Here is a 25,389-nt window from a genome sequence, read left to right as displayed (position 1 = left end):
GCCTAGGGAACTTCTGTTTTCCAGCAAGAGACAGCTCCACACCACATCTCTGAGAAGCCTTTCCAGAATGTGCCTCATTCCCCACCCCAGGGAAAGAATAAAAACCAGAGAAGTGTGTTTATCCTGAGTGGCCATTGGCACTGATTCTCCAGTGTTGTAACAGTTTATGTACCTGTCTTCCTGACCCGACTGAGCACAAGTCGTCAGGGATTTTGTCATTCATCTTTGTCGTCCTTTCTTGTCCAGCACATTGCCTGGTGCCTGTAAATATTGAGTAAGCATGCCATTTTTCTGTTCTGACCACTTTACTTTTACTAATAGTCAGGTCAGTTAAATGTTTATTGATTGCTTAACTGTGACAGATGTGTGGGAGATTAAAGCACACCCCCCTCCGCAGAACCTACCTTTGATCCATTTTTGTCATGGTAACTGCTTCCTTTTCTTTTATTCATTTACATTTACATTTTTCTTGATAGGAACTTTGTGTTCATCGCGTACAGGTCTGGAGTAGAGAATCATAATTTGTTCAATGTTCAGTGGAACTGCAGAGTGTCTCTTTTGAAATCTTAGAGTTAGGAATGAACTACACGATTGCATCTAAACTGCAGAACTGGGGAGTTTTGTTAACTCCCAAGCTCAACTCCCTGGTGATCAGGAATTCCGGTTGTGCCTTCAGGGTGCCACAGGAATGGGGTGCCCTTGGTTCTTAGATTTGGGGACAGAACTTATGTTTCTCCCCCATGCTACTGTTTGGGAGAAAGTCACAAATTGACTTGATCTTTTTTTTTCTTCCTAGATAACAGCAAAAGCTTCTATCATTTTTGTTACTCTTCAGTATAATGTCACCCTCCCTGCAACAGGTGGGTAGTTTTCTTTTAGAATTTTCTATTTAAATAGAAGAGTTCAGTTGGACAGACTAGGAAATTTTCGTGAACACTAGGTTCTTCATTAATTTTCATAGATCTCATTCATGATTAGACAGCATTATTTTGATGATTTTGTGATGCAAGATCTGATGTTTTTGGTTGACTTTACCCTATATGTTATATGAAAATCAGTTTTTATGTGTCTAATGTTTATTGTATATTTTTGTAAATGGGCTTGAAATTCCATCAAAGAACTTTTTTTTGCCTCCTCTTCCCTCTGGTCTTTTCATTAAAAAATTCTAAGGATAGTTTACTTTTGTTTAAAGTGTCATTGTTCAGTCAAGGTTTATAAAGGCACAGTATTCAGGTTCAGTTTTTCTGACCTGTGAGTTATGCTTTAGACCTGTGATAACAATCCTTTCAAGCCTATTTTATTTCCACTTTTTTGTTGTGCTTTGCTTCTAATGGTTGTGTTGATTAGAGAGAATGTCAGTCAGTAAGCTCTGAGAGTTATCTGGTAATAGCATCCAAACTGCACTTTTAACATTTCAAAAAGTTTTATTTCTAAATTATGCTATGTGAAAATAAAGTTGTTATTGGAAATTGATCGTAGTTGAATACAGTAATATAATTAAGCAGCACAGGTGAGGGATGGGGTATTTGTTTAATAAAATGTTAACATATTCAGGCAGTAAACTTGGCTAGAGGCACTCTATTTAGAATGTGAGATCAGTTATATAACATCGAGTTGAATTTTTGTTTAGTTATATATCTCGTTTTGTAAATATTTGATTTAGTGACTTGGATATCAGATTACTCAAAACCACAAAGTTGTTTTGAAATTTGAGCATGCCAGAGAATATTTTACCCAGATGGTCCCCAGAAATGGAAAACGTGAGAACAACAAGCAACAGCAATTAACAAATATTTGATTAAGATTTGTTCTGAGAAATTATAGCAATTTCACGGATTAAAAATCAATTTAAACGGCTTACAGATCAAAACTAAATCAAACATAGGTTAAATGAGTTTTTCCATCAGAATCATAATGTGTCTAGTTTGAAAGTAGAAAATTTCAAAAGTTCTTTGAAAAGACAGACTAAGTATAATTTTAATGTAAGCTAAGTATAACCTAATCTCAACCCCGGGATGGTATCAGTCTTACAATCTTCCCATGGATAAGTGTGGCCTCCCCGCCCCTGTTTTTTGGTCTTTGATGGCTGTAACTAACATGTGTCAAGTCTTTGTAAGTAATTTCTAAAGCTTTAGATTTCCAGGTAGTCTCTTCATTTTTTATTGCTCCTAAGACTCAAAATGTCCAAAAGCTAATTACCAAGATGTTTCTTTTGAACTTATTTTTTAGGTTAGTCTTCTTTTGTTTGTTTCCATAACTATGTTGTACTTAGTACTGTTTTTATAACCTTATGTATATTTTTGTGTATGTGTGTCCTGTCCTTTTCGGCCCTCAGAAGAACAAGCTACTGAATCAGCATCCCTTTATTACTATGGTATCAAAGATTTGGCTACAGTTTTCTTCTACATGCTAGTGGCGATAATTATTCATGCCATAATTCAAGAGTATGTGTTGGATGTAAGTATACAATCTTAGCAATCTATACTTCGTAAAATACTAGTTCTCTGTACTATGATAGTCGTATATTAAATATACTTTACAATATATTCTTAATTACTAATGATTGTTTTTATTTTTAGAAAATTAACAGGCGAATGCACTTCTCCAAAACGAAACACAGCAAGTTTAATGAATCTGGTCAGCTTAGTGCTTTCTACCTTTTTTCTTGTATTTGGGGCACATTCATTCTAATATCTGTAAGTATGTATTATGCTTAAATTTTCATCTCAAAGTATTTACATTATATACCCGGAATAGAAAATGATGTCCTGTTTTTAATGCTTGTAAGCAAATCCTGAACCTTAGAAAATCCTTCTTTATTATTGTTGTTCTTGTCAAAGATTAGGAATTCTGCTTTTGGACTAGTATAAATCAAGTTTCAGCAATAAGTCTCTCTTTTAGTTAGTTTTTATACAGCAGAAATTCTAAGCTGTGTTTAATGTTTCAGAAAGCCTTACTCATTTTTAGTCAATCTGAAAGTTATTTTTATATCTTGTAGTCATTTGCAGATATCTCTATATAAGCAAAAAGGGTAAGATGTTGGTGATACTTTTACTAGGTTACATGAGTTGTAATGTTTTTAGTCATTTCCCCCTTTAAAAACAGTCCACATATTTTCCAAACAACTTAAAATATTATATAACTTTTCAGCTAAGGCTGTCAAAACCTTTAAGTGTATCATTCTAACTAATGAGAGGGGCAGTATCTGCTTTAGGGTTAGTAATAACAGTCCCTTAAATTTACATGGACTTCAGGTTTACGTACTTTTTAGTTTATCAGAACACATAATTTTTTTTTAAGTCACGATGTTAGAGATGAATAAACAGGCAGAGGGAATTTTCCGAGCTGTGACGCTTAATGTTGGAGATAGACTCAACTCAGCCTTAAATCCCTTGCTCGTTCCAGTGTGTGCTGCTGCTTTAATGATCCTTCAGCGATAGATGTAAATTTCAGCTTAAAATCTATCATAGAAGTTTTTTAAAAAACGTGTTACATTTCAGTAGTAATTAACATAAGTCACTTGAGGTTTTTTTCTGCATATGCATTAATTCTCACTGAATAGATCTGATTATCTAAGAAAAAGATTTGGTTACTATGTGGACGTAATCCTATAAAACTTGGCAGCACCTTGATGCTCTGTGTCCTGTCAGGTGCTAGTCTTTCCTGAAACCTTCCTCTGATTACCCAAGATAAAATTCCTCTCTCCCATCGCTATTGTACCTCTGTTCTGTGCCGTTACTGTTCTGGGTCGTTTTATGTTTGTTTGTATACGTGTATTTTTTACTCTGCTGGACTGAAAAAATTTCAAAAGCCAGGAATTATGTCTTAATTTCACTTGTATTTCTCATATTGATTTTCGCTTCCCTAGAGTAAACAATTCAACTGAATTGAAAATAACTACAACCACTGAACAGTTTGACTTCTGTGAGCTCTTTGGAACCTGATATGGGGAATTGTGAATGTGCAAAAGTGAAAATATTATCTTATTTTCCAAGAACCTTGTGTTGTAATCATAGGCTAATTTTTGCATCTTCTTTCTTAGGAAAACTACATCTCAGATCCAACTATCTTGTGGAGGGCTTATCCCCATAACCTGATGACGTAAGTCATTTCCTGCAGGCTTTTTTTAGTTAAGGACCATGGTCATGTCACTTTCAAGCAGAATTCATTCTTGTTACTCTTAGTAGGACCTTAGGCAAATTCATACAATGGGTATGTCTTCAACAGTCCCACTGTCCTAAGTAAAAGATTCCTGTGTGCTTTTTTCTTGTATATAATCTTTCAACGTGTTTGTTAGCTTGAGAAAACTGATTTTAACAACAGTCTTAATTTAGTGCTCTGTTTTCCCTTTCTTCTCCCTCAGCCTTTCTCCTCTTTGCTGCTCCGTCTTCTCCCTACTTTTGCTCCTTTTCTTTGTCCCAGTCCCTTTTCACTCCTTCCATTTCTTATTCTCTTATGCTATAAACTTGAGGGTTGGGAGTGTTTCTTTTTTAGCTTTCTAGCCCCCAAGGTTTCTGTACAGTGCTGAAGAAGCTCAGTAATGGCAGAGACATTCAGCAAAATTGTTCACTCTTCAAACCCATCTCTAGTATAACCACGGAATCTGTATTTTCCTTGCTGCTTTAGCCCATGTTGTCTTTTGCTTTCCTGAATTTATCATTTTCGTGTATAATATTTTATGTAGTATCTATACATTGTCTTGACTGTTCTATAATTGTCTCATTTATGTAAGTCTCACATTGTGCCCATGCCCACCAAGACTGTATGTGCCTGGACCACAATAGAAACTCTCTTTTTTTATTTTATATCCTTCGTTGTGCCAGGCTGTAGGTGCTTATCACCTCGACACTATTCAGTAAATGGATTGTGATGTGAGAATGGGAGAAAAAGATACAGAGGGAATAACATGACCGTGCATATGTTTGTTTTAATACCCACTCTGTGATACTCACTCTGCTGAGTTCTGACTTTTAAAAATTGTATGAATTCAACGAACATTTATAGAATGGGATTATAAACATCATCTTGATGTAGGACTGTATCTTCCCCCTCCCACCACCTTCCCCCGAAATTCTATCAGCTCAGCTTTGTGTTTCCTGTGTGAGACTTCTGGAGGAGAGGGAGAAGAGAATAAAGAGAAAGCAGAAGGACTGGAGGCTGTGATGTAAAGAGGAGACCTAATTCTAGACTGATTAGGGTCACTCTCCCAGGGAGCCCTTCCACGCCACGTTCCTCTCTTTAATCCTGGTTTGCCTCCATTTATTTGGGACCCTCAGTGTTCCAACCAGGTAGAGTTACCATATTTCCCTAAGGAAAAAGCCAGGCGATATTTGAATTTGGGATTATCCCAGTTTCAGGTCGCTGTTCATCTGTGTGCCTTCGCTTCTGCATCAGTCTCCTTGTCTTTCTTGCTTCCTCTTGATAAAACCTTACAGGTCTGTGCTTCGGTTCCCTCAGAGTCCTGTTCCTTATGTTTTCAGTAGCTAACGTGACATACTGATCAGTGTTAATTAATAGACAGGGGACTCTGGTTCCTGCCCGCCAGCTTGCATGTTAACAGGCTTCTGCAGATAATGCCTTTGCTTCTGCTGCTGAATCCAGAGGAACGAACTGGCGGTGGGAATGTCCTAGGGAGACAGGGACACGGCTGTCGGAGAGTTGTTTAAAGGTACAGAGTGTCATAAGGGGACCTGGAGTTGATAACACAAAGGTAGTTCCTTAGTGTCTCCTAATTCCCAATGTTTGTTTTTACTTTATTCTTTAAAAATATTATACTTTAAAGATATTTTTTGCTTTCTTGTGTTGTGCAGATTTCAAATGAAGTTTTTCTACGTATCTCAATTGGCTTACTGGTTTCATGCTTTTCCTGAACTCTACTTCCAGAAAACCAAAAAAGTAAGCTGGAATTTTGTAATTTTAAAAATTGTCTTGTCATTTTTTCCTGTTTTTGAAGTCTTTCTAAAATTGAGTATTTCCTCACATCTTACCCCCTCTCCTCCTGCCTCAGCTCTTCCCCCAGGATTCTCCCACCTCCACTCATTCCACAGAGACCAAGCGTCCTTACGTGTTTCTTTACAATATTCTTGTCATTATTTTAACTAGGGACCTTTTACGTTTGACAGCTAATTGCTAGTTTTACAATTATATTAGGGGTAATTTAAAATAGGCTAAAATTTAGACAAATTTTGAAATGTAATATTAGTCTCATGTTACTGACATTCTTAACAATTTCACAAGTGAGACCAAAAGGATTAATCAGATTATTCCACATCTAATGGTTCTGTGTGTAAGTCCCAAAGGAAAATTCAGTATTGAAAAAAGTAAACCGTAGTTAAATATTCACCAGTGAAATCTTTCCTGAAATGGGTGGAGCATTCCTGTTTCAGCATGTGAGAAAGATGTTTGTTTGTTTGTTTGATTTGAACGAGTAAGTGAGCCGCCAGAGCAGTGCAATATCCTCCTTTCTCGTTTCACCATCAGTACTTCTGAAGTCTGACTTCCCTGATATCACAGACTCAACTTTAGTTCTAATTTAACTCGTTCTCCTCAAAAACCTGTACCAGCTTCCTAGTGCCTTGAACTAGGAGAAAGCTGCCGCCCTCTGGTCTGAGGGCTCCTCCCTTCTGTGCCACCTCTTCCCTGCCCCTTGTTCTTCTGCTCACTTCTGCTTCATTCACGGTGATACTCGCTAGTTTTATGATCCTACCACATCAGGTTTTTTCCTGGAATACCTTTTCCTTCTGGTAAAGTAATCAAGCACTTTTATTGCCTTTTTTGTTGTTGTTGAGAAAGATTAGCCCTGAGCTAACATCTGCCTCTACTGCTCCTCTTTTTGCTGAGGAAGACTGGCCCTGAGCTAAGATCCGTGCCCATCTTCCTCTACTTTATACATGGGACACCTGCCACAGCATGGCTTGCCAAGCGATGCATAGGTCTGCCCCCAGGATCTGAACCGGATCTAAACCGGTACACCCCAGGCCACCAAAGCAGAACATGCGAACCTAACCACTGAGCCACCAGACTGGCCCCCTTTATTGCCTTTTATGAAGGGGAGATTATAAAAAAAGCCCCCTATGTGAAATGACTTGTGGGTGGGGATATGGATGAAATAAGTTTGGTCATGAGTTAACTATTGAAGCTGGTTTATGGGTACATGAGGATACATTACACCCTCTCTTTGTTCTGTATATTTACATTTTTCCACATGTAAAACATTTTTTCAATAAATCCTCTTTGAGGAGCTTTCTAAAATGCAAGTGTACAGCCACCCTTCCAGTGACCAGTTTCTCCACCTTCTCAAAAGCCATGAATGCTTGCTTCTATATGTACTGCAAATGGTTAATTCACAAGTATAGATTCTTGATTTACTGCTGTTTCGTGTTCATGTTTTTTTGTGTCCTATGTATCTCCTCATTGATGTCTGCTATGATTAGATAAATAGCACTAAATTAAAGTCCATGTACTATGACTCAAAAGTTGTTTTTATGTTGATTTCTTTTATAAAGTAGAATGTTTTCTGGTTAAGTTGATTGTAAAGAGTAGGATGAAGATCCATAAAACCTTTGACTTGAAACAGTCTTCAGATAAAATTCTTAGGCTCACAATTTCCAGCAGCCCTTCCATCTTCAGTAAGTACATGATGTGAACCGTGCATGTCCTAGGGCTGCACTTTCCAAAACAGGAGCCACTAGCCACATTTAAATTAATTAAAATAAAATAAAAACAAAATTCACTTTCTTGGTCACACCAGCCCTATTGAAAGTGCTTGCTAGCCACATGTGGCTGCTGTCTACCGTTTTGGATAGCAGAGATAGAGAACATTTCCATCCTTGCAGAAAGTTCTCTTGGACAGCGCTGCTGGGAATATCATAGTTTCGTTTCGTTTCTTTTTTTTTTTTGAGGTATAGTTTACATATAACATGTTAGTTTCAGGTGTACAACGTAATGATTCAATATTTGTATATATTGCGAAATGATCACAAGTCTAGTTAAGATCCGTCACCATACAGAGTTACAGAATTTCTTTTTCTTGTGATGATAACTTTTGAGATTTACTCTCTTGGCAACTTTGAGATATGCAGTACAGTATTATTAACTGTAGTCACCATGCTGTGCATCACATCCCCATGACTTATTTATTTTATAACTGGAAGTTTGTGCCTTTTGACTTCCTTCACCTATTTCACCCACTCCCCACCCCTCCTTAGTGTCTTGATTTTTAAGTACCATGGGTCAAATGTTTAAAACTTTCTTCATGTATTTGTATACCATGGACATAATACCTCCGGGTTTCGTTATTAATACATGTGTCTATATCTTCTTCACTGACCATGTAAGTAAAGATGGACATTTCAAAGTAATTGTTCATTTTAATTCTCGAAGCTCTTTTCTTATAAATTCCTGCCAGATGGCATTTCTCCAGAAATGCAGTCTAATTTTTGTGGAATAATTTGCATAACTTAGAACTCACTGAAACTATTTTTAACACCTACATATGACAGTCGAAAGTAACTGTTTCAAGTAATTAACATAATTTGAAAGTAACAGCTGCATATGTGTTAAACAGTTTCTTAAAATTTACTCTCTGAAAATTATTTTTGAAAGAACTTTTTACTGGAAGCGACTAGTATAGTGATTGTTTTGAACCAGTCCTACAGAGAAATGAAAGAAACGAACACTGTTAGTAGCAGTTCAAGAGGTGTGTTAGTCACAAATAACTCACTCTCTTTTAAGGAGAATATTTTAATTACATATAATACATATGCTTCAATATAAATACTCCTCCATTTTACCCATGAGAAAATTCAAAATGTAATTTCTTTGCTGACTCGAATATATGAGGTTTCAGCAAGTGGATGAAATAGCCGAATGTTTTATTTCTAATATTCACTTAAGTTTCATTATAGGTACATATAATTGCATATCATATAAAGTATATTAAATAAGAAATAATACTTCTTCCCCACTCCTACTTCATGAAAGTTATATTCATGCTTTTCATGTGCAACTTTGTTGTTAATATCTGTCATTCATTACTGAAGCCAATTTTTGAATCATCTAGCTCAGTTTTTCCAGAGTGCATCATCTTTATTTCTGTCTCACTGATTCTTCCACTAGACCTCAGCAAACGTTTGGAAATGACGTTATTGAGGTTTTTCTGGCTATGTATCTTACCCATTTATTTGTTGTCCTAAAGTAATTGATATAGATCCCTGTAATATGGGGGCTTTTAAGAGATTTTGATATAAGATGGCTCCATCCGTGATTTAGGGAAAAGTCTTAGCCTTCTATTTGGTCATATATGTGATATTCAGTTTAAAGTAAAGTTTGTTTTTTAGTACAGTGTAGTTAAGAAAAGCATTTTCTTTTTTTCTTTAAGATTTTATTTTTTCCTTTTTCTCCCCAAAGTCCCCCGGTACATAGTTGTGTATTTTTAGTTGTGGGTCCTTCCACTTGTGGCACATGGGACACCGCCTCAGCATGGCCTGCTGAGCAGTGCCATATCCTCACCCACGATTCAAACTGGCAAAACCTTGGGCCGCCGAAGCGGAGTGAGTGAACTTAACCACTCGGCCACAGGGCCGGCCCCAAGAAAAGCATTTTCTTATAAATGTAGAAATTTACTAAAGAATATGGCTGACGTTTTTAGTAAAAAGATGTTGGAATAACAACCAAAAGTATCACTTGAGGTTATTTATAATTTTAGAATTTGTTTTGATTTAAGTGTACTATATTTGATTTTCCATGAAAAATGAGACGTCAGAAATTTGTCATTATTCCATGATTTCATCCTTGTATAAACTACTTGAAAATTAGCGTTAAGAATATATAAGAACTTGGCAAAAGTTTTCTAAAATCTCATTTTCATTATGTATTTTTTCCATTCAAGTATAGAAAACATTTGTTAATCTTAAACTATCAGGAGGCGGCCCAGTGGCTGGGTCTTTAAGTTAGTGCGCTCCGCTTTGGATCCTGGGCATGGACACAGCACCATTCATCAGGCCATGCTGAGGCAGTGTCCCACATAGCAGAACTAGAAGGACCTACAACTAGAATACACAACTATGTGCCAGGGGGCTTTGGGGAGAAGAAGAGAAAAAAAAAAAATACTGTCAGTATTTTGCAAACATTTTTTACTATAACCCAAGATGAAAAACTAGATTTTATAACATAATCCAGTGTGTGTGTCTGAAATCTGGAATAAAATTTTCATGAAACAATACAATATGCTGTACATGCTAGCATTTTCTAATCTATTTCGTATTTTAAAAGATATTGGTGCAACCCCCTAAATTGATCTCATGATCCACTAGTAGGTCTCAACGTTTTTTAAAAACACGATTTCTAAGATAACCAGGTTGCTAGGGACTGTGGACATAAAAAAGAGAAGCAAAAGTAAAATCTAGATACTTGGCATACGGGGTTATTAGGAGGAGAAAACATACGATTAGATGTATCTGAAGTGAGAAGATAAAATTTTAACCTTCAATTTTAATGACTGTAACTGACAGTGAAAGGGACTAGAAGCAAGAGCTGACACGTGAATACTATTTTAGGTAATATAGCATCCCTACTGCCGTAAACATAGCACTTTCATTATTAGAAGGACATGATTATGGTTATTAAATATTGTGTCATTTAATAAACGTTTATTATTTAAAAAAAACATAGATCTTAGCGCTGAAAGGGGTTTTGATTCATCTGATTCCAGGAGACCCAAGTCTTCACGTTTTACAGATGAGGAGCTGAGGCCAAGAGAGGAAATGAATGGCTGAAGCCGTTAGTTCAGTGGGGTGGGCAGTTGGGGTGGGCTGGGGTGGGGGCAGCAGCGCCTCAGGTCTTTGCTCTAGCCCTGCACTTTCCGCTCTGCCGCATGCCCTAAGGGCAGAAGTGTTTCGGCGTGTTTTAATCTATACTGTGCTGTCCATTTGCAGGAGGATATTCCTCGTCAGCTTGTCTACATTGGTCTTTACCTCTTTCACATTGCTGGAGCTTATCTTCTGAAGTGAGTCAGGATTTCCTTGGGGGTGTATATGGGCTGGGCAGAGAGAATGCTAATCTGTCTTAATTGATAATTAATCTTTACATTTTAAATTTGTTCTTTTAACAGCTTGAATCATCTGGGACTTGTTCTTTTGGTGCTGCATTATTTTGTTGAATTTCTTTTCCACATTTCCCGCCTGTTTTATTTTAGTGATGAAAAGTATCAGAAAGGGTAAGTTGTTCAGCCATTCTGTTTTCCGTGTAATTAAAATTAGTGCTGTTTGCCAAGGACCATGCTATTGCCAAGGTCCATGCTGTGGGCAGTTATATTGCTCTATAAACTGTTAGTAGCAGCTTTAAATAAAATGAAACTATTTAGCAATTCAGGTTGGTCTTCAGTTCTCTAAAATGGAGTCTTTCTTGGCTAGAGAGATATTATATTGGAACTTGTAATTTCGAAGGCTTTTTGGGTTTACTTTTCTGTTACAACGTCTCTTGTTTAATGCATGTTTTTCTTTTGGAGAAAGAATAACAGGGAGGTGATAATAGTGATAGGGAAGAAGAAAGTGAAACAATAGATTATATAGTCTTAAAGATTGTAAAATATTTTGATGGGAAAACTGGACTGAAAACAGAATAGGAGCAGTATGACTTGTAAAGAGTGTTAAAACTTAAAAAATAAATAAATAAAACGAGGACTCTTAATGGGAATTGGGCATCCTGTTTACAGCACCGCTCTGGTTCTATTTTGTCCGGCATTTTTCAGAATGATTCTGTGTACCAGTCGTTCTGAGGATCATTAACAGTAGTTATATAAAAAATAAAGAGATCAGCTAAATAAAAAGTCAAACATTTCTTTATTGGACTTCCTAGACCCTTGAATATGCTGTGTTATGTTTCTCGAAGAGTGTAATAGAATACATAGCGTTTCCCAAACGTTTTACTTCAGAATCCTTTTTGCAGAACAACAAGAAGTGCTGTTTTAATGTGCATTTACTTAGCAGGAATCTGACTTCTACTAGAATCTTTTCTTATCTTTTCAGTTTTATGAATGTGACTCATGTCGTTTTTCTTCCAGGTTCTCTCTGTGGGCAGTCCTGTTTGTTTTGGGAAGACTTCTGACTTTAATTCTTTCAGTGCTCACTGTTGGCTTTGGCCTTGCAAGAGCAGAGAATCAGAAGCTGGATTTCAGTACTGGAAACTTCAATGTGTTGGCTGTTAGGTACAGTCAATTTAACATTTTTCTTACTTTGAACTACTGTGTAGTGTACAGTATCAGTTTATAATGTGAGTCATCTAAAAAACTAAAGGGATAAATATAGGGGTTAGGTAAAATATTAGTGTGGTTTGATTTCATACCTGTTGCAGTTTCATATGTCTAAATTGAAGCACTAAAGTATTCATTTAACTTATGGGATTAATTAGTAATGGGATAATTATTTATTAACATAATCTTGTCAACAGAGGAGAATTTAGCACTAAGCTAATACTGTCAAAGCAGGGTAGAATACTTACTCAGTGGCATTGTTTTGAGGCACTCTGACTTTTAATTTCTTACTATTCTCAGAATCGCAGTTCTGGCATCCATTTGCATCACCCAAGCGTTCATGATGTGGAAGTTCATTAATTTTCAGCTTCGGAGGTGGAGGGAACATTCTGCTTTTCAGGCACCAGCTGTGAAGAAGAAACCAACGGTGACTAAAGGCAGGTCTTCTAGAAAAGGAACAGGTTTGTATTCAGGAAGCAATGAAAAACCCAAGTAGAAAACATTAAAAAAAGTGTTGTGGGGTCTTATTTGTAGTCTTATTAAGATGTAAAATCTTATAAAGAAAATTTTATTCTACTTTTTAGCAAAATTAGAGGCAAAGTAGTCTTACCCTGTTCTAGAGTTTGGTGATTTCCTAGGGTCAGTTATTTCTCCCAAAGCTGTCCACTGCATTTCTCTCTCACAAGTTTTCCACGCTTGGTTACCCTGAGCCATTATTCAGCAGTGTATGTGGGCATATTAGTGAATAACTAACCTAGAGGGTGATAGTTTGTGCTCTCAAGCATTTTATTCTTGTTTAAAAAACAAAACCTCTCTACAGCCACTTCCCATCTGCCCCTTAGTCCTAAGCTTTTTTGGTAACTTCTGATCGCTCGATCCTTCATCTTTGAACCTTCGTCTAACCTCCTTTCTCCTCTGGCTTTTGATTGGAAATGCATTGACATTGTTGTAAATTTTTTCTCCCATATTAAGCTTTATTTTATATGGCTATCTCCTTGTTTCAGCACCATATATTGGAAAGCCATGGCAATAATTTTTTCAATTTCTATTTAGTGTTAAACTTGGAACTGTGGCACAAGGAGTTCCCGTTATAAAAATATGTCTACTCTGGTTTGCTCCTTGTAAGTCTTCATGTCTGATAGTTTGTGTCCTCCAGCCCTGTCCTCATTCAAGCTTGTCTCAGTAATTCTTGCATTTCATATGAATTTTAGTACATCTTGGTCAATTTCCACACGTGAAAAGAAACCTTGCTGGAATGTTGAGTTGAAATTACGTTGACTCTATAGCTCAGTTCAGGGAGAATTGAGTATTTCCACCCAGGAACATGATATGTACCTTTATTTATCTGATTATCTTTAATTTCTCTCTGTAATGTTTTTTTAATAACCGGGTTATTAGAATCTAGTTCACGTATCATAAAATTTACCCCTTAAAGTGTACATTTCAGTGGTTTTTAAATGTATTCACAAAATGATGTGAAGCATTATCTAATTCCAGAACATTTTTATCACCCCAAAAAGAAACCCCATACCCATTAGCAGTCATTTCCTATTCTCCCCCTCCCCCTGGTAACCACATATCTATTTTCTACCTCTGTGGATTGGCCTTTCCAGGACATGTCATATAAATGAAATCATACAGTATGTGATCTTTTGCAGATGGTTTCTTTCACATGCGTGCTTTTCAGGTTCGTACATGTTGTACCATATACTGATACTTCATTCCTTTTCATGGCAAAATAATAGTCCATTGTGTGGATATACAGGCACACCTCGAAGACATTGCAGGATCTGTTCCAGGTCACCGCAATAAAGCAAATGGTGCAATAAAGCGAGTCACGTGCATCTTTTTGGTTTCCCAGTGCATATAAAAGTTGTGTTTACACTATGCTGTAGTCTATTAAGTGTGCAACAGCATTATGTCTTAAAAAATAATGTACCTACCTTAAGTAAGAAATACTTTATTGCTAAAGAAAGCTAGGCATCGTCTGAACCTCCACCGAATTGTAGTCTTTTTGCTGGTGGCGGCTCTTGCCTCTGTGTTGATGGCTGCTGACTGATCACGGGGTGGTTGCTGAAGGCTGGGGTGGCTGTGGCAATTTCTGAAAAGAAGACAACAGTACAACAGTGAAGTTTGGCACATTGATTGACCCTTCCCTTCATGGACAGTTTCGCTGTAATATGTGATGCTGTTTATCAACATTTTACCCACGGTAGAACTCCTCTCAAAACTGAAGTTCGTCCTCTCAAACTCTGCCACTGCTTTACCAACTAAGATTGTCATATCCTGAATCCTTTCTTGTCATTTCAACAGTCTTCACAGCATCTTCTCCAGGAACAGATTCCATCTCAAGAAATCACTTTCTTTGCTCATCCATAAGGAGCAACTCCTCATCCATTAAAGTTGGATCGTGAGATTGTAGCAATTCAGTCACATCTTCAGCCTCCACTTGTAATTCTAGTTCTCTTGCTCTTTCCACCACATCTCATCTGAAGTTACTTCCTCCATTGAAGTCTTGAACCCCTCAAAGTCATTCATGAAGGCTAGAATCAGCTTCTTCCAAACTCCTGTTAATGTTGTTGTTTTGGACCTCTTCCCATGAATCACAAATCTTAATGGCGTCTAGAATGGTGAATCCTTTTCAGAAGGTTTTCAGTTGACTTTACCCAGATCCATCAGAGGAACATGGCAGCTATAGCCTTAAAAAACGTATTTCTTTAATAAGACATGAAAGTCGAAATGATTCCTTGATCCATGGGCTGCAGAATGGATGTTTGTGTTAGCAGGCATGAAAACATTAATCTCATTGTACATCTCTATCCGAGCTCCAGATGCTTTGTCAATGAGCAGTAATTTTCAAAGAGATCTTTTTTTCTAAGTGGTGGTTCTCAACAGTGGGCTTAAAATATTCAGTAAACCGTGTTGTAAACAGATGTGCTGTCATCCAGGCTTTGTTCCATTTATAGAGCACAGACAGAGTAGCTTTAGCATCATTCTTAAGGGTCCTAGGATTTTCAGAATGGTAAATGAGCATTGGCTTCAACTTAAACTCACCAGCTGCTAATGCATTGACCTTTCTTCTCTAGCTGTGAAAGTCCTAGATGGCATCTTCTTCCAATAGAAGGCTGTTTTTCATCTACATTGAAAAATCCATTGTTTAGTGTAACCCCCTTCATTAATGATCTCAGCTAGATCTTCTGGATAACTTGCTGCAGCTTCTGCATCAGCCCTTGCTGCTTCCGCTTGTTCTTTTATGTTATGGAGATGGCTTCTCTCCTTAAACCTCATGGACCAACCTCTGCTGGCGTCAGACTTTTCTTCTGCAGCTTCCTCACCTCTCTCAGCCTTAACAGAGTTGAAGAGAGTTAGGGTCTTGCTCTGGATTAGGCTTTGGCCTAAGGGAATGTTGTGGCTTATTGATCCTCTATCCAGACCACTAAAACTTTCTGCAGAGGCTCGCCCCGTGGCCAAGTGGTTAAGTTCGTGCGTTCCACTTCGGTTGCCTAGAGTTTCTCAGGTTCGGATCCTGGGCGTGAACGTGACACCACTCATCAGGCCATGCTGCAGCGGCGTCCCACATAGCACAACCAGAGGCACTCACAACTAGAATATACAACTGTATGCTGGGGGGCTTTGAGAAGAAGAAAACAAAAAAAAGATTGACAACAGATGTTAGCTCAGGTGCCAATCTTTAAAAAAAAAATAAAACTTTCTGCATATCAGCAATAAAGCTTATCATTCGTGTGTTCGCTGGAGTAGCACTTTTAGTATCTTGCACGAACTTTTCCTTTGCATTCACAGTTTGCCTGTTTGGCACAACAAACTAGTTTTTGGCCTGTCTAGGCTTTCAACATGCCTTCCTCACTAAACTTAATCATTTCTAGCTTTTGATTTAAAGTGAGGCGTGCAACTCTTCCTTTCACTTAAACACTTCCTTTCACTTAAACACTTCCTTTCACTTCAAGGCTGTTGTAGGGTTACTCATTGGCATAATTTCAATGTTGTTATGTCTCAGGGAAGAGGGCGGCCTGAGGAGCGGAGCGGAGAGGAGAGGGAGAGACGAGGTAACTGCCAGTCTGGAGCAGTCAGAACACACACAACATTTATCGATTAAGTTCACTATCTTACATGAGTGTGGCTTGTGGCACCCCAAAACAATTACAATAGCACATCAAAGATCACAAATCACCATAACAAATACAATAATAATGAAGACGTTTGAAATATTGTGAGAATTTGAGCAAATGCTGTTGGAGAAATGGTGCCGATAGACTTGCTTGACACAGAGTTGGCACAACCCGTCAGTTTGTTTTAAAAAAGTGCAGTATCTGCCAAGTGCAATGTAAGGTATGCCTGTGCCATATTTTGTTTCTCCGTATATTAGTTGATGGACATTTGAGTTGTTTCCACTGTTTGGCTATTTTGAATAATGCTGTAAACATTCGTATGCAAGTTTTTGTTTGAACACCTATTGTGTGTTCCCAAGAGGGTCTTCAGCTGGGACTGGAATTGCTGAGTAATGTGGTCACTTGGGGGAGCTGCTAAACTGTTTTGGAAGTGACTGTACCTTTTTACGGCCACTGTTTTTGTATATTGATATCCAGTTGTGAAAAAATCAGTCTTTCTCTTTCGAGTTATCTTGATATTCTTGTTGAAAATCGTTTAATCATAAAAGTAATAATTTATTTTTGGGCTCTGAATTCTATTCTGTTAATCTGTACGTCTTCTTAGCCAGTGCCACAGTCTTGATAACTAAGTCGTAAGTTTGGAAATCAGGAAATCTGAGTCCTCCAGTTGTGTTCTTTTCTTCTTTTGGTTATTCTGGGTCTCTTGCATTTTTATATGAATTTTAGGATCAGTTTGTCAATTTCTGCAAAAAAACCAACTGGGCTTTTGATATGGATTGCCTCAGATCTGTAGATTGCCTTGGGAAGTATGAACATGGGTGTCTTTCCATTTATTTGGGTCATCTTTAATTTCTTTCAATTAAATTTTGTAGTTGTCAATGTAGAAATCTTACACTTCTTCTGTTAAGTTTATTCCTAAGTATTTTATTCTTTTGGATGCTATTGTAAATAGAATTGTCTCCTTAATTTCCTTTTTGGATTGTTCATTGCCAGTATATAGAAATACAGTTGGTTTTTGCATGTTGATCTTGTACCCTGCAACATTGCTAAACTTAGGAAGTTTTTAAAATTTTATTATTTTATAGTCGTTTCGTTTTTGTGAATTCCTTTGCATTTTCAGTATACAGGATCGTGTCATCGGCAAATAGAGACAGTTTTACCTCTTCCTTTCCAACTTGGAATCCTTTTATTTTATTTTCTTGCAAAATTGCCCTGGCTAGGCCCACTAGAAGGATGATGAAGAGAAGTGGCAAGAGCAGACGTCTTGTCTTGGTCCTGATCTTAGGGGGAAAGCATCCACTCTTTCACCGTTAAGTATGATCTTAGCTGTGGGTTTTTCCTAAATGGCCTCTATCAGGTTGAGGAAGTTCCTTTTTCTATTCCTAGTTTGTTTGTATTCTTATCAGGAAAGGAGGTAAGTATTTTGTCACTTGCTTTTTCTGCATCTACCCAGATCATCCGATGGTTTTTGTCCTTTATTCTATTGATATCATTGATTATATTAATTGATTTTTAAATGTTAAGCCAATAACTCATTCCTGGTATAAATCTCATTTGGCCATGGTGTATAATTCTCTTTAGATGTTGCTTGATTTGATTTGTTAGTATTTTTTTGAGGATTTTTACATCTGTATTTATAAGGGATACTGAGGTGTATTTTTTTGTGATGTGTTGCTTTTCACATGTAAAACCGACCTTGCATTCGTGGCATAAGCCCAAGCCGATGGTGATAATAACCACTTTTGCTGGATTCGTTTTTTCAGTGTTTGGTTAGGATGTTTGCGTTTGTGTTCGTGTAATAGATTGGCCTGTAATTAGTCCTTTTTTGTAATATCCTTCTTAGGTTTTGGTGTCAGGATTATGCTGGCCTTATAAAAAGTGTTGGGCAGTTTTGTCTTTTCTGTAATATCAGCATTATTTCTTATTTAAATGTTTGGAAGAATTCACCAGTGAGGCCATCTAACATAGAGTTGTCTTCATGGGAAGGTTTTTAACTACAGATTCACAGTCTTTAGTAGATAATAGAATTACTCAGATTTTCTGTTTCTTATTGTCTCTTTTGGTAAGATGTGTTTTTCAAGGAATTTGTCTGTGTCCTCTAAATTTGCAAATGGATTGATATAAAATTATTCATAATATCCTCTTGTTATCTTATTAATGCCTGTAGAAGAGCAGTGATTTCCGTTTTTCATTTCCTACGTTGGTAGTTTGTGCCTTTCTCTCTTTTTTCTTTCACCAGCCAAGACACAGCATTTGTCTTCTTTTGTTGATTTTCTCTGTCATACCCTTGATTTCTGTTCTTATTGCCCTTGCTTTGGGTTTAATTTGCTGTTAGGATTTCTTCTTGGACCCATGGATTATTTATAAGTGTATTGTAGCTTATAAGTTTGTGTTTTAAATATTTTGGAGATGTGTTGTAAGTACATTAAAATTTAGAGTCTTTACAAATTCCTGTCGAAGTTGTCCTTCTTTATTATCAAATGTCCATTTTCATCTCTTGTTTGTCTGAATTTACTATAGCTACACCAACTTTCTTTTGATAAAATATTATCATGGTGTATCTTTTCCTATATTTTTCTACTTTAACCCTTTGTTTGTCCTTAAATATAAGCTGTGTCTTTTGTAAGCAGCATTTTTTCCCTCCAGTCTGATAGTTCCTGTGTTTGTTTTTTGGCTGTTACAGTGTGATGTTCCTGTGTATGGTTTTCTTTGTGTTTATCCTGTTCTGTCTTGTCTAGAGCTTCTGCATCTTGGCTTGGTTTATTTTATCATTTTTGGAAAGTTCTTGAACGTTATTTCTTCAAATATTGCTGCTTCTCCCTTCTCTTTCTCCTGTCCTTCTGGGACTCCAGCACTTGTGTTAAACCCTTTTACCCCAGCCCTTATATCTTTTCACGCTGTCTGCATTTTCCATCCTTTTTTCCTGTGAGTTTCAATCTGAGTATTTTTTTAGTTCACTAATGTATTCTCTTGCACCTAATCTGCTCTTAAACTCATTTATTAAATTTATATTTTCACTTGCTGTATTTTCCACTTCTGGGATTAAAGATTTCAGTTCTCTGGTGAAGTTCTTCATCTTTTCATTTATTTTTATTAATCATTGTTCTTTTAATGGCCCTATCTGATAACTCCAGATCTGGATGACCTAAGGATCTATTTCTGGTGTTTTTTTCCTGTTAGTTTTTAGTCAGTTGGTCGTGTTTTCTGGTAGGCCTGGTAATTTTTAATTGACTATTAGAATTTTGTGTAAAAACGTGTAGAGGTTCTGGATTGAATATGGCTAGATCATTCTGTCTCGTCAAAGCCAGTCTATTTCCAATTTGTTCTCATTCCTAGGACGTCAACCATTTATAAGGTCCTTTGTCCCTGACAGGCCCTGGATTCAAATTTTTGTCTCCTGTCATTGTGAGACTTCCCCGTTCTCTCTGTAGCTTTGTGCTTTCTCTGACTCTTGCGTGGTGTGTGCACATTTGGCTAATGCCGTAAGGGAGAAATACACATAGCTGCCTTGGTATTTTTCCAGTGCCTTCAGCCATTTTTGTATTCAGCTTTTATGGATATTTTTGAAGGGGGTGAGTCTGACGTTAGTTATTGCATTATAGCTTGAAGAAGAAGGCAGCCATGTGACGTTCTTAAACTAAGAGTTATCATCCCAAACACCAACTTTCTAACATGTTGTAAAGAAACATGTCTCCAAGAACTGCATTTGTTTGCTGTCAGATGTGAAAAGGTTCTTTATTTCTACCAAAGTACTGCTTTCAAGACTACCATTTAAAAATTCTTGTAATTGTTTTTTACAATTTTCTGTTACTTATTTTCTTCTTTCCATAGTACTTTCTTTTTTAAATTTTTTATTGAGATATAATTGACATTGTAGTTACTTTTAATTTGCTACTTTTTCAGTTCATTGTGTTTAATATGTCATTAGGTTTATGATTGATTAAATACTAGTAAAAATTAATCACTAGTAAATAAGTTTCACCTAAGGGCATAAGAGCATATATTGGATTTTAAAATCTCTTTTCTGAAGGCACCTTTATGTATCAAGGTGATGTTGTTTGCATTTATTTATAAAAGATAGTAATACTGGTTCTTTTCTCTTTTCAGAAAATGGTGTAAATGGAACAGTAACTTCAAATGGAGCAGACTCTCCCCGTAATAGAAAAGAGAAATCTTCATAATGAATTATAATCTGATTGATTACTGTCCCCAAAGAAATCTGCTTTTTACGATATCTTTCAGCACTAGAGATTTTTTTTCCTGTTCTTGAAAATACAGTCTGTGCTCTTTGATTCTCGCTATTGTACTGTTTCATGCATTTTTTTAAAGGGCATTTGAGGGGAGGATGGTTATTATGAGTGAAAAAAACGTTTTAGCTTAGTCGAAGCTACCTGCCTTCAAAATAGTTTAGGGACCACCACCTTATTTTATTTTGTTTTTTATCTTTGAACATTTTTCTAATGATTTGGAGAGATAACTATTTACAAAAATTCTACATATCAGTGATACAATTTCTTGCTCTCACCAATTTTTTATATTAGCAAGATGGCCTATTCCAGCAGGGTCATATTTTTTAAGTTATCTTTCAGGGTAAAATGGAAATACTATAAAGTTGAAAATCAAACTTTAATATGTTTTCAGTGTTCTCTGATTTTTAGGAATTTTTGTAGCCTTTACACCTGGGAAAAAAGATTTGTAAATTCACCAGAATAATCGTGTGCTTTATTTTATAGGTAGTGGTTGTTAGTGTTACACCCCATTTTTTAAAAAAGAAAACTTAAAATTGGTTACGATGTGTGGAGATTTATTGCCATATATATTGAATCAAAATATATTGACATAAAAGTATGTGTGAAGTAAAAATCTTTTTTGTGCATTTTCAACACTTGTAAACTGGAAATCAGAGAAATTAAATATTTAGTATAAAGAAGAAAATCGACTATAGCCCTTTTTGCTATGTTTAGTAATGATTCTTAATGGGGCTTGTCGTAAGTTCAGTATGCACAGCATCTTAGAAAAATATTGTTTAACCTGCAAACCCTTTAAAAATAATGCCTACTTGATTTATATCTAAAAAAAGAATGTCAGGTAATTTTTGGAAAACATTTAATGCACTAACCTTAAAGAAATTGAAAATTCAGGTGGATAAATAGTCTTAACAAAAGACAATGCTTTATGTTATAACTATAGCTTTGGGCCCATCTTTAATTGAGAAGCGTTTATCTGTATAAAACATATTTTTGGATAAATATATATATATATTTGTATCTCTACAGAAAGGCTCTAAAAAAACATTTGAGTAAAGTACTTGGTTCCCTTTTCTATAATTATCCTTTAAAATCCTTATAGCTGTATTTGGGTTTTTGTTGTCTTTACAGTACTATATTGCTCCTTTTGGTATTCACATCTTATTCCCAATTTCCCACTTTTGTCACCAGCTAATGTTTGTGCCATTTTTAGTATCAAAGTGGCAGACCTGTTGGGTCTACAGTTTAATAAGTTGCCATGCTACTAGAAAGTTGTGCTTTCTGTTTCCAGCTGTTTACCTACTTCCTGGAAAAAGTAGCTCTCTGTAGCATCATGGAGTTTCAGTGGAACCAAATTTTTGCCATTAAAAACTGGCATTATATTGAGCTATATATTAAAAAAATCAGTCAAAATAAAAATTTTTACTTTCACAAGCTGTATCCTGGACATTTTCTTCGTTGTTAGCAAGTTTTTATCCCCTTTTAGTATATAATCACATTAAAATGTACCGTGTTTAAAGAATACACTTTTGATAGACGTTTAGAATAATAGTCTTTCCCAAAAAATGTGCTCTGCAAAAAAAGGTGGTTAGTCTTATATATTATTTATGAGGGCTCCTGGGGAAAATGGTTCATAACCAAATAAATTCAGGGACTACTGGGTTAAACAAACTTAAAGGTGTTTCTTTACCACAGGACTGTTCAGTCCTTTATATGCAGATATGCTTCCTGACCCACCAAGAGTGTTGGCACTGGGGGTATAATATGAGTGTTTCCCTGCTCATTTAACTGTAGAAACTACTACTGGAAAGTTCTGTACAACACTTGTGTTCTGCATCATGCGCTATGGGTTTAGGGGGCACAGAAAGCCCTTGGTATGTAGTTAAAACTTTATAAGACACACATATATGCACAAGTATAAATGTAAATTGTAAGCCCCAGACTCCATCATCCCAAATGCTCTGAGGAAAGTGTGTCTTTACTGGCCTCCAGATTGTGCAGAGGCTGTCACTGTCACCTGGCCTCAGATCAAACTTTGAAGCCTGGTGGGAAGCATGACAGTAGGACGGTGAACCAAGATAGCTGTCTTAGCCTCAGTGAGTGACAGTTGGTTTGCCATTCTGGGGCTTAGTCTTTCCCTCTGTAGAATATGGTTGTGAGTGGTCCAGGTGGACTATTCTGAAACAAAATATTAACGACATTTTTCTAAAATTAAGTACAGTAGTCTTCCTTTATCTGTGATTTGGCTTTCCACAGTTTCAGTTACCCATGGTCAACCACGATCTGAAAATATTGAATGGAAAGTTCCAGAAATAAGCAATTCGTAAGTTTTAAATTAAGCACCGTTCCCGGTAGTGTAATGAAATCTTGAGCCATCCCTTTCCATCCTGCCGGGGATGTGAGTCACCCCTTTGTCCAGCGTATTCACACTGTACGCTAACTGCCCGTTAGCCCATTAGGAAAAACTTAGTACATGCAGAGTTTGGTACTATCTGTGGTTTCAGGCGTCCACTGGGCATCTTGGAATATATCCCTCAAGGATCAGGAGGGGCTACTGCAACCCTGCACAGACCTTAAGTTCAGAACTAATCCTGGGGCGCAGCTTGTGTAACTGAGGAAATGGGGGAGAGAAATCCTTTGTTGCACTGATTTTGTTAGCAATAGCCAGTGACGCCCCACATCTCCAAGGTGTTGCCAGACGTTTTCACTGAAAACTAGTTCTGCTGCGTGTCTGCATATGGACAACAATAAAAATGTTTAAAGGAATAACAATGATATTGATCACCTGTTGGCATTTTTAAGAATGGCTTCAAAAGGAACTGTGGGAAAAATTCAAGGGTAATGCTTAAGCAGATGTTTTTCTCCAAAGCCCACCCTAAGTGTGATAGGTAGTTCAGTTAAGAAGAATCATCTACTGGAAAACTTCAACACTAAATCAGTTTGGGAATTTAAAAGTAGAGATAACAAGTGTTAGGAGGCAGAATTAAAGACTAGTAACCCGGGGTTTGCAGGAAGTGAATAGGGTTGGACTGAGTCTCTGGGTGCTTCAGAAGCCTGGGTGTATAGCCCAATCCACTAGGATGGAATGAGGCAAGATGACAAGCTCATAATGATAGGGCTTTGATGGGGCCAGCCTGGTGGCGCAGCAGTTAAGTTTGCATGTTCCACTTCGGCAGCCCAGGGTTCACTGGTTCAGATCCCCCGTGTGGACCTACACACTGCTTGTCCAGCCATGCTGTGGCAGGTGTCCCACACAGAAAGGAGAGGAAGATGGGCACGGATGTTAGCTCAGGGCCAGTCTTCCTCAGCAAAAAGAGGATTGATGGCAGATGTTAGCTCAGGGCTAATCTTCCTCAAAAAAAAATTTTAAAAAAATAGGTCTTTGTTAATCTCCTTACTGAGCACTTTTAAAAGTTACTAGCCATTTACTGAAGGCAACACAGCCCATGGCTCAGCTCTGTCTTGTGAAGACAGCAGAGATCACAGTATTTACAAAGACAGACCATGATTTGCTAAGCATGATTTGCTTTACAAAAAGCTGCACTAGGCTGTATGTGCCACACATTGACTAGCTTCATCCAATACCATTTGGAAAAAGGCTAAGGCAATTGTCTAGCTTAACTATTTTTAGTGAAAATATTGCTAATGTATTTGCTTAAGGCCGAAATCAAATATTTTAGGTGCCCTGAAAACGAGCAAATCAGAAAAACATTATAAGAGGCTTAGATCCATCACGTAGTCTAACTCATGGCTACCAGTAACTTAACTTTGACCTTAAGTTGGCCAGAGGAAAAAATCTCTCCTGTTTTGAAGATCCAAACTTCTGCCAATTCAAGTGATGAATGACCTTGCTGACTTGCGTTAATATTAGTAGGTACATAGTGGTAAGACTAGTGGGCCAGAGTTCAAAACTTTTTAAATTATTTTTGAGGAAGATTAGCCCTGAGCTAACATCTGCTGCCAATCCTCCTCTTTTTGCCGAGGAAGACTGGCCCTGAGCTAACATCCACGGCCATCTTCCTCTACTTTATATGTGGGACACCTGCCACAGCACGGCTTGACTAGCGATGCGTAGGTCCGCACCCAGGATCCGAACTGGCGAACCCAGGGCTGCCAAAGCGGAACGTGCGAGCTTAACCGCTGCCCCACCAGGCCGGCCCCAGAGTTTAAATCTTGACTCCTCCACTAATCAGCTGTGTGTGATCTAATGTCTGTGCCTCAGTTTCCTGAGGTGAGTAATAGCTCCTACCCCACAAGGTAGTTCTGAGAGCTGAGATAGTGCACATAAATTGTGCATAGTTCCATGCCTGATGCTTATTAAATGTTAGTGGTTAGCTCTTAAGGGTTGTGACAAACAGCATAGGGAATGGCTAATAAGAAGTAGTAAATAATCGTAGTTGTTCCTAATTTTCCCCGTGAGACTCCGTTACACAAAGTGGTCGAGTACTCGTGCTCTCCAGTGCAAGATCCGTGCTCCACGGCTGCTGAACTCGAGCATGGGGCCAATGAAGTTGCATGCCATGTTCAAGCCAACATGACAGCCAGTGAATCATTGGAGGACTGCAGGCATGCTGACCCAGCACGAAAGTGCATAAACCAAGCACCCAAGTCTGGCTGAGCCATTTACACTTACGTGGCATGATCGTTACAAAAGCAAAGAGCATGCATAGTTTCTAAAGAATGGTTTTTTAAAATCAGACACCTATGGTTTCTGAAACCATAGTTTCATTTCGATGGTATGTACAACTTCCAGAGTATACACCAG

At 37.3% G+C, this 25,389-nt stretch overlaps 1 protein-coding gene across 1 annotated transcript in view; it reads left to right on the top strand.

Annotated features, from left to right (window-relative positions):
• TRAM1 (translocation associated membrane protein 1) overlaps positions 1-22,058 on the top strand; it is a 28,843-nt gene extending 6,785 nt beyond the window's left edge. The window contains exons 2-11 of the mRNA XM_046642168.1: positions 797-860; positions 2,336-2,457; positions 2,580-2,696; positions 4,043-4,101; positions 5,811-5,895; positions 10,935-11,005; positions 11,111-11,215; positions 12,062-12,205; positions 12,551-12,711; positions 20,485-22,058. Of these exons, the coding sequence (XP_046498124.1) occupies positions 797-860; positions 2,336-2,457; positions 2,580-2,696; positions 4,043-4,101; positions 5,811-5,895; positions 10,935-11,005; positions 11,111-11,215; positions 12,062-12,205; positions 12,551-12,711; positions 20,485-20,558 (1,002 nt within the window). The 3' untranslated portion in view covers positions 20,559-22,058. The remainder of the gene's footprint in view (positions 1-796; positions 861-2,335; positions 2,458-2,579; positions 2,697-4,042; positions 4,102-5,810; positions 5,896-10,934; positions 11,006-11,110; positions 11,216-12,061; positions 12,206-12,550; positions 12,712-20,484) is intronic.
• The last annotated feature ends 3,331 nt before the right edge of the window (positions 22,059-25,389 follow it).

This window comes from Equus quagga, chromosome 16, assembly GCF_021613505.1.
Source record: "Equus quagga isolate Etosha38 chromosome 16, UCLA_HA_Equagga_1.0, whole genome shotgun sequence".
Lineage (NCBI taxonomy): Eukaryota > Metazoa > Chordata > Mammalia > Perissodactyla > Equidae > Equus > Equus quagga.
Note: the sequence above shows the minus strand (reverse complement) of the source record. Positions and strands in the feature narration are given on the sequence as shown.